Source organism: Camelina sativa, chromosome 2 (genome assembly GCF_000633955.1).
Source record: "Camelina sativa cultivar DH55 chromosome 2, Cs, whole genome shotgun sequence".
Lineage (NCBI taxonomy): Eukaryota > Viridiplantae > Streptophyta > Magnoliopsida > Brassicales > Brassicaceae > Camelina > Camelina sativa.
In genome coordinates, this window is record NC_025686.1 from 9,700,252 (window position 1) to 9,711,026 (window position 10,775).

At 39.4% G+C, this 10,775-nt stretch overlaps 1 protein-coding gene across 1 annotated transcript; it reads right to left on the minus strand.

Annotated features, from left to right (window-relative positions):
- LOC104721044 lies at positions 993 to 2,082 on the minus strand. The gene is made up of 2 exons (XM_010438952.2): positions 1,789 to 2,082; positions 993 to 1,355 (listed from the first exon to the last, which is right to left on the minus strand). The coding sequence occupies exons 1-2, from the start codon at positions 1,998 to 2,000 to the stop codon at positions 1,151 to 1,153; spliced, it is 417 nt and encodes a 138-aa protein (XP_010437254.1). The 5' UTR covers positions 2,001 to 2,082; the 3' UTR covers positions 993 to 1,150.

The window sequence follows — 10,775 nt, forward strand, 5'->3', positions numbered from 1 at the left end:
AAAAAAAAAAAAAAAAAAAAATCAACTAAACTTTCAACAATACGAACTATTTGTTTATATTGCACTTCGAATGACAATGATATATATGACTCCATTTTCCACTAAAGCTAACACTCCGGGAAAATTGCAAAACAATATATAGGTTCAATTTCATCAAAGAAAATAAAAACTTGACCAAATTTGAGGTACGAATCAAATGTCCTAACATATTTCAATGAAGTAAATAAAAATTCAACATATTTTGAAGAAGCAAATAAAATTCTCTAAAGCTAACGATATTAATTCGTAATTTTTTATTTCTTGCTGCATCATCGATTTTAATTCGTCGATAAAAAGTAAAAAGATAATGCGATAATTTTTTTTGTGGTTTAATTACTCTGCGTCTCATTTTCTGATTAGAAAACACATATAAATAAAATAATATTATCGCAGATTATTTGACGAATGCCTCCACAATTCATTTTTAAGACCCTAATCAAGAAAAGAAAGGTTTCAATAATGTTAATTGCACTCCCTAACTCTACGTCTGCTATTTGGTAAAGTGATTTCTGTAGTCTCCTGAAACAGGAAGGAGACATTTTTGTAAGTAAAATTCTCCAAGAAAATGGTTTAGGTGGATTGATCATATGAGAAAACTTAAAGCTGAGAATTCAGCTAAAATACAGACCAAATAAGTCTACTGAAGTAGTTAAATCTCTTTGTCTCAGGTAACTATTCTCTCACTTGTCATTTAGATTGTTTATACTCAACAGTAGACCAGAGCAGTCTCATACCAATATAAACATCTTTCTCTTATACATCCTTCGATAATCCTTCTTAATCCCTCTCTAAACACTTCCTAAACACTTAATCTTCTATATTTGATCCTGTAATACCTCCTTAGTGGTTGTACCACTAAGTGTGTGTAAATTAAACCCATGAACCTTGGAGGCTCCAACCTTAATTTGGTTGACAAGAATTATTCCGGAAGCATGAGCAGAGGGACACTAGACTAGGCAAAATTTTGTTTAGATATCGAAGCAACAGATCCCAAAAACGCAGAGACTGATATATGACAGATAAAACTAAGTATCCATCAACATAAAAGGATTGTCAAAGTCTTATCATACACACGAATATGCAGAGCAGACACTGAGAGTGAGAGCCATTCTCACTCGAATTGGTAGTGTTTGTCAACAGCAACAGAGACATCCCAAGTACAACTCATTCCCTTAGGGAAAACAACAAAGTCGCCTGCTTCAATCTCTACACCTTCTTCTGATCCATCAGGATACACTTTCACTTTTCCCTCTAGCAAATAACAAGTCTCCTTAGAACTATAAGTCCATGGAAACTTGCTTGGAGGACAACCCCACCTATGCAATGAAAAATATCCAACACTGAGAAACTGTGTACCTCTATCTGGCTTCTACATATGGCATTATCATGATGTCCACAACAAGAAAGAAAAAGCTAGAAACTTTCCTATCCAGGCAAGAAAAAGGTTTAAACTTTCAATACCAGATGGATCAATTGATGAATTGCCATGATCATGGAGACTGAATTCAACAAAAACAAACAAAGCTAGAGGCTTTCTTATCCGGGCAACAAAAAAGACTAATCCTTTCAATATCAGACTGATCAGTCGATGTAAAGATTGTCCAATACAGCCACAAAAATTGAAACCAGGACTTGTTTTGAAGCACCAACAAACAAAGCTAAAGGCTTTCTTATTTACTAGCAAAAACAGAGGAATACATAAATGATTTGATGGATTTGAATCGAGGAGATGAGGAGAAGGGTATGTACTTGGGCCAATTACGAACACCGAGTTGGGTGAGTTTGGACTCAGGTGGATTCTTCTCAATGGTGATGCCTAATTTCTCAGTAGCCATAGACTCGGCTCTAATCGCAGCCATGGATGATGGTCTTCTTGAGTTGTAGGATTTGTTTGATGTTCTTGTGAGGATAAGCCGATGTGGGTTGATGCTTGTTAAATTCACAAGACCAATGCAACCCATTTTGATATTTTAATAACTTACGTTTTTTTTGTGTCTTCCTTAGTATTAATTAATTTGTTCTCTCAGGTTTTAAGGTTATACAACTAACTACAACAGAAGCTCTATTTTGTTTTTTATTTTGTGGACTTGTAATATGGTAATAACATATGATCCATTCATGCCTTATCTCTTCCCCTCGTTACATATTTTCTTAATTTTTTTTTTATTATAATATATATTCAGAGATTGAAAGCTAAAGGAAAAAGAAAAGATTAAAAATAAGAAAAATTATAAAATTTATATGAAAATTTGTTTTCTTTTGGGTAGGGAAGGGGAAATAATGTCTCCCACTATTTATTCAGAATACAAACAACTAAATATAAACGTGACGTGATAACGCGGTACCACCCAAATCATATGCCAACAACAAAGCAATACTACTCGGAACAGACTTAAATAAGTGAAAACCTAAAAGAAAAGAAAATGCATGGTTAGCTAAACCGTCCACTAGACCGTCCACTAGACGATTAGCTTCTCGATACACGTAAAAAATCTGGATATTCCAGTTTATAGATATGAAGCCATGGCATAATGGATGATTGATAACTCTCTAATTTTCATATTTTAAGCATCTTTTTTGTCTATATTCTATATTGTTTATACCCTAACCTTTGCATTTTGAAGTCATTATCTGTAGGAATTCGCACTAAGACTATTTAGGGTGTTGCATTCTTGCATTTGCATATTTTGGATGAAAACAGGTACTTTAGAGCCTAAAATGAGGAGAAACAATGTCAAACCCGAGCATGTACCCAAATGAACTATTGAGCAAGAAGAACAGTCTGAACGCCAACCCGATCGAGGAGGATTCAAGAAAAGGAAGAACAACCCGAAGACCTACCCGAGGAGTAACCCGACCTCATCCTCGTGCACCTCATCGAGCAAACCCTCGGGCAGGACTGGGAAGCTAGGTTAAAAGGGTTTCCATATATAAACCCCCCTGTTCTTCCTCTCGCCCTAGCACGCCGCAGACCCTCAAATCAGAGAGCGAGAGCTTATGAGAGAGATCTTGAGTGACTCAAACTCTTTTTCCACTTTGTTAGGATTTATTTTATACTTCTTTTGCTATTCTTCTTAGATTTCGTCTCTGTACTCTTTTATTTCTATCTTATTTTCAATACAATGCAATTTTCGTTTATCTATGTTTTTATATTTTCTGCAATGAGATATGAGTAGTGAAACAAAGTTTCTAGGGATGGAATAGACGATTTTGTGTTCTTGATCGGTTAGGATGTCTTAGCTTAGTTGTTTATCTTATTATATAAAGCTTGATGTCAAAATTACTAATTAACAAGATCTTGACATGTGTCAATTGTATGATTCTGATATTGACACATGTCAATTCAAAATTTATTAATATTTTTTAAAATAAAAATGAAAAAAATTCAAAACCCACCAGAAAAAATATTTTATATATAAGTAAAATAGAAAAAACTTACTTTTTTTTAGAAAAGATTATTATAAGGAAATTATATATATATATATACATAATAAAATCGAAATTATATTTTTTTTACTTATTTTAATTTTAAGTTGTTAATTTTACAAGGATTTTTTTTATATAAGATAAAAAATATGATTGTGAAAATTATACAATTAATTACTGTGTTTCAAAAAATGTAAATACTCACCTTTACATAAAGAAAGAGATTGTTGACGTAAAATATAATAAAATAAAAATAAATCGTCTCGTATTTTCTTCACCAATCAAATAATTTACAAACAGCTATTGTAATATATAAGATAGGAGTATGTGAGATTAACATATGCATTTTTGTAACTATAAAAATATTAAATTGAAGAGGCATATAATAGGTTATTTAATGTGTTCATAAAGACAATTTGTTGGTAGTAGTAAAGAGACTAAAGAGTATATTTTAACAGTAAAATATATTTGTGTGTACAAATACACTTTTAGTGGTAATGTAGATAGTAGATTTTAAATAGATATACATTAGTGTATTATAGCAAAAGTTTATCTCTTTACTTTTATACATTGTTTTTACTTACGAAAAGAACTAAATGTATACTATTTGTTAAATTTAATTTAATTTTAATAACTTTGAACTCATTTACAACTATTTTCTTTAACTAAAGTGTATCTATTTTTTTTTTTCAACCAAACAATAAACTAAAAGAAAATTTCTCAGTTAGCTGCCCAAACCAGAGGGAAAGGGTTTACAAAAGAAACTTCAGAGATAAGAGAACGAGAAACGCGTGTAAGACAATCTGCCTTCTCATTTGATGTACTTGGGATCCAAGAGATAGAGAATAGTGGAAAAGACTCCAGCAAGTTAAATTCATCGAGCAGGTTGTAGAACGACAACCAATCTTCAGGGGACTGCACCAGGGTGAGTAACTCAGCACAATCAGTCTTGAAATGTTGACAAGCGATCCCTGCAGCATGTATCCGCACCATGGCCCACAACAACGCTTCTAACTCTGAATGCAGGGGGAGGGGCTCCGTCTTAGATATTTGGCCCCTAACAACAAGGTTCGCTCCTCACCAACGCAACACCACCAGCCCAATCCTGAATGCACATTGGTTGCTTTCCAAGAACCATCAATCAGATAACGAGGTGAAGAAACCTGGACATCCGAAGACGGAGATGGAGCTGACATGACTGTCGTAAAAGAGAGCGCCTCTTTCCAGGCTAACTTATTGTCCAAAGCCTGAGCAATTATATTATTCGCCTCGATCTCTAAACCTTCAAAAAACGTTTTTATTTATGGCCCTCCAGATTGCCCCATAAAATCCTTGGTAATTGAAAAATTGATCAGGATCACCCTGTTAAGAGGCATCCCTCCAGAAAACAAAATCCAAAATCGAGTACACCGACTCATATGAAAAACCCTCTGACGAGACTGGAGTTGGAGATAAATTCCGAACTTCACACGAGCGAGGGCATTTAAAGAAAAGATGATTAATAGTCTCAACCACAGAGTCGCACCTTTTACACCAAATATCACATTGGACACTTCGGTGTATCTATCTACTTTTATAGATAGTTTTAACTTTCTAAAAATATTTACTTTATATTCTTTATTAAATTTTATTTTATTTTAAAAACTCTAAACCCGCACATCAGACGGGTCCTAATCTAGTGTTTTATAAAATTTTTTCTAAATTGGTGTTCTTAATGCTATCAACAGACGGAGATGTTGAGATTAGATCTAGGGTGTTTTACCATCAAGAGGTGTAGATGAAATGCGCACTACATACAGAAAAAATAAATGTCCGCTTAACTACTTGATCTATCATTATTACATAAAGACATGAATAAACTATCACATGTTATGTGTGGAGCACCATAACCATAGCTTCCAATACTGGCCCGGTGTACGGAGCAATTTTTAAAACGTTAACAAATCTATTGTCAATAGACATTTAACTAGTAGTTATTTTTCTGTAAAAAATCTTTTACGTTACGGCAGATTTTTAATGATTTTTTTTTAAATAACTGTAAAAATTAAATATGCCAAATAGTATATTAAATCTGTCATATATTATTAAAGTCTGTGGTATCTTTATACATAAATCAGTCATGAAAAATAAATCTGCCAACAATTAAAAATATATGGTAACTGTCTTTAAAATAAATTGTTGAAACAACCCGACCCGACCCTTCTTTTTTTTTTAATTAAAAACAATATATATAATTAAGCATCCCATACTACTTAATTAACCAACTCAAACCACAACTCAACTTTAAACCAGCAATAATATTAAGCACAGCGGAAACATACCAATAATACAAAACCAACAACATCATCAATACAATAACATTCCTAACCTTTCTATCCGGCAACCTAACATAACACTAACCAAGGTTCCAACAACATAACCAACAAATCCAATAACACACAAACGAGACCCTAGATCATCCTCCTCCTCATTGCCATGATTCCACGTCACAAACCTGCACACCACAAACAACAATTGAGATGCGTAAGTATTATCACAAATACTTAGTGAGGCAATCCTCCCATCTACTGGGCTATACACACAAGCAACTGAGAAACCAATGCTTAACAAATAACAACCAAACACAAACAAACCAGGAAAATCACGAAACAAGCAACTTGGTGTCGACCGACACCAGAGAGGTGTCGATCGACACTGGCCAAACATGGTGTCGACCGACACCTAACTGGTGTCGATCGACACTCCCTTCGCAGACGCGAACTGCACGAATCCAAACGACGAACCTCCATTTCCAATCATCTCCAATCCGTTCCAACCTCACCCAAAACCTTCAGGAACCTATAAGAACCATAACACAACCACCACAAGCAAGAACAACACCACTAACACCACCAATCAAGCAAGAACAACACCACAAAGCACCACCAATCAAGCAAGAACAACAAAGGATTCTCAGGCTTAGATAAGCCATGGTCATGCACTCACCTTATCAACTGATTATAACAACCAATACAACCAGTTGAGATCCTCCTAACGTCTGAAACAGCCCAGAAACGCCCTACAACAAGCCACACAACCAAAAACGACTTATAGCAAAACTGGATAGAAACATCAGAAAGAACAGTCTCAATGACGAAACCCTAAAATAAAAACCAACCGTTAACTATCAAATCGCACCAGTGAAAAGCTACCCCTAGACGTCACGAAGCTTCCCACAAAAATTCAGCACGATCAGGCACCACACGAGACCACGATCTCAGTTACAATCTCCGATGGTCCCAACTCGCGTCTGAGAAAACGTGTCTCACGAAACTGCCAATAACTCATCGAGTTTAAATCCAAATCTACTTCTGTAAAAAGGCGAATGACGATGAAAGACTTGGGAATAAACCTACCAAATTTCATTACCTTTGAGAACGATTTGATATGCCGAAACTGTTTCCTCCCAAACCCTAACGATTCTGATTTTTCTCCTTTAATCTCCTTCACACCACAATAGGCTCTCTCCTCTCTCTCTATCTCTGAAAACGGCGACAAGACACCCTAAAACCCTTAATTTGTCGCTTCTCCACTTATAGAACGATTTAGGGATTTTCCTTGAACCAAACCGAACAAAACAGCAATTAAAACGAACCGGACCAAACCAGAAAACATGGTGTCGATCGATACACCAAGGGTGTCGATCGATACACCAAGGGTGTTGATCGACACCCACACCAAAACCTTAAAAAAATTGGTTCGCGGATGTTACAATTCTCCCCCACCAACAAAGATTCGTCCTCGAATCCCGCAAAACTGTCCAACTGTCAAGGACCTCCGTGCCACCGTCAACACGGCCCGCACGTCCCCGACCGGACTAAATACCCTCAGCCAAGGTTTCTCGTGCACTGTCGCAACAGCCCGCACACCTCCGACTGAACCATGAGGTCTCCCTCTAGTCAATATACCACTCCCACTCTAGTCAATATACCACTCCCTCTAGTCAATATACCACTCCCACGGTATCCNTCTTGAGCAAACAAGTCTGATGTCAACGAGTATCTCCCGACTAGATCTACCTCAACACTTTCCATTTCTAGAAACTTCTACTTTTAGAAACTTTCCTCTTTTAGCATTGCGCCTTCACGAAAACTCATAACCCGAACACCACCATTACAACCACCCGGTCACCCTGGAACACCCTACCCTCAAGGTATTTCCATACACTTTTCAAAAATAGAAAAGCTCTGACTCTTATAACACTTTCCATTTATAATGACATTCTATTTATGGAAACTTTCCATTTGTAGCAACCTTCTATTTATGGAAACTTTCCATTTATAGAATTCCCGAGCTATTTCCTTTCCACTGGTTTCACAATCCCAAAACCAAATAACTCCAACTTTTATTAGAACCTCAAATGCAATAATCATTTACAACTCCAAATGAAAATACATCATGAACGAAAGAAAACAAAAGCTAAAACTAAGCGCCGGAATGGACACCCGGTCCTCCCTTCGGCTGCGCTGCAACCTCCATCATCTGCCTCCTCTTAGGACAGAAAGGCCTGATATGCCCTTCCTCCCCGCAATGATAACACACTCGACGGTACTCCTGCGAATCACCTCCCCTGGGCCCGCTTGCCGACACGTGATCCATGCTCCCGCGCCCAAAACCTCCCTGGCCACCTTGGTTTGCCACTGTCGTCTCTTCCCGCTTCCTTTTACGCCTTTGCTCCAACTGCCTATCCTTGCTTGGAATGCTCTGCTCCAATGTCTCCTCTGAACGAACCGCTGGACTGACCACCACTAACTGTGACCTCAAGTCATCCTCTATCCCAGCTGCAACCTCAACCAGCTCCGCCCTCGTGGCATAGCTCCTCACTCTGCACCGAGTCCTCAGATCATCTCGCAAAGCCAGCAAGAACCTCCGCACCTGAGCCGACTCTGGCTCCCATGCCCGGCCTGCATACCCCACAAGCCGACTGAACTCTGCATCCAGCTCCCGCACTGTACGGTCCCCCTGAGTCAACCCCAAGAATCGTGCCTCCATACGATCAAGAGCCTCCTGAGGAAAATACTTGGAGTTAAAATCCCCCCAAGACATACCCCGCTGCACCTTCCGTGCTGTCACCGACCTCCACCACACACGTGCATCTCCTGACAAGTAAAACACTGCCAGATCCACCCTGTACCGGTCGGGACACCTAAGCGAAAGGAAAATATCCTCCATCCGCTCTCTCCACTCATCCGCTACACTCGGATCGGTACTTCCTGAGAAATACCCTGCTCCCACATGCCGCAGCTGCTCCATCATCCGCACATACTGAGCATCCACTACCTCGGCCCCCAGCTGCACACCTACCTGCAAACCCGCCACAGGCTGCACCGCTGGAACCTGCCCACCACCCACTGGCGGCACTACTGGATCCTGCCCACCAACCACTGGCGGCACTACTGGATCCTGCCCACCAACCACTGGCGGCACAACTGCTGGAAGTCGCTTCAAAACCTGAGCTAGCAAGTCCATCAAGACATCCTCCCTGCCTGGAGCACCTCCCGCTGCAACCCCCACACCCGGGGCAACACCGTGACCGACACCGGGCCCATCCGCCCTGCCGTCACCCAAACCAGCCTGGTCTCCAGACACACTAGGATGAACCTGTGACTCCGCCACCTCCTCACTGGCCATGCTCTGGGCTACACTCACACTGGCCTCAGGAACCTGACCTCGTCCCCGACCACGACCACGACCACGCCCACGACCACGACCACGACCGCGACCAACAGCACCCTCTCTAGCCATCTGCACTACCCAGAACAGAAGGCTAAGCACACAATTCAAAAACTGCACATAGAGTACACATCTTACTGTGGAATCTCATTGAAGGCTCGAAGAGGATGATACTAGGACTCAATACCGCAAACAAATTTACTAACTACTCATAATCAATTCCATCACACAACATCATGCATCAAGCAAAAAGAAAATAATTCACCCAATTAAATTCCTAACCGCTCTAACCATCCATTTAACCATCCTAGAACTGTAAAGGCTCTGATACCAAAATAAAACAACCCGACCCGACCCTTCTTTTTTTTTTTAATTAAAAACAATATTTATAATTAAGCATCCCATACTACTTAATTAACCAACCCAAACCACAACTCAACATTAAACCAGCAATAATATTAAGCACAGCGGAAACATACCAATAATACAAAACCAACAACATCATCAATACAATAACATTCCTAACCTTTCTATCCGGCAACCTAACATAACACTAACCAAGGTTCCAACAACATAACCAACAAATCCAATAACACACAAACGAGACCCTAGATCATCCTCCTCCTCATTGCCATGATTCCACGTCACAAACCTGCACACCACAAACAACAATTGAGATGCGTAAGTATTATCACAAATACTTAGTGAGGCAATCCTCCCATCTACTGGGCTATACACACAAGCAACTGAGAAACCAATGCTTAACAAATAACAACCAAACACAAACAAACCAGGAAAATCACGAAACAAGCAACTTGGTGTCGACCGACACCAGAGAGGTGTCGATCGACACTGGCCAAACATGGTGTCGACCGACACCTAACTGGTGTCGATCGACACTCCCTTCGCAGACGCGAACTGCACGAATCCGAACGACGAACCTCCGTTTCCAATCATCTCCAATCCGTTCCAACCTCACCCAAAACCTTCAGGAACCTATAAGAACCATAACACAACCACCACAAGCAAGAACAACACCACTAACACAACCAATCAAGCAAGAACAACACCACAAAGCACCACCAATCAAGCAAGAACAACAAAGGATTCTCAGGCTTAGATAAGCCATGGTCATGCACTCACCTTATCAACTGATTATAACAACCAATACAACCAGTTGAGACCCTCCTAACGTCTGAAACAGCCCAGAAACGCCCTACAACAAGCCACACAACCAAAAACGACTTATAACAAAACTGGACAGAAACATCAGAAAAGAACAGTCTCAAAGACGAAACCCTAAAATAAAAACCAACCGTTAACTATCAAATCGCACCGGTGAAAAGCTACCGCTAGACGTCCCGAAGCTTCCCACAAAATTTCAGCACGATCAGGCACCACACGCGACCACGATCTCAGTTACAATCTCCGATGGTCCCAACTCGCGTCTGAGAAAACGTGTCTCACGAAACTGCCAATCACTCATCGAGTTTAAATCCAAATCTACTTCTGTAAAAAGGTAAATGACGATGAAAGACTTGGAAATAAACCTACCAAATTTCATTACCTTTGAGAACGATTTGATATGCCGAAACTGT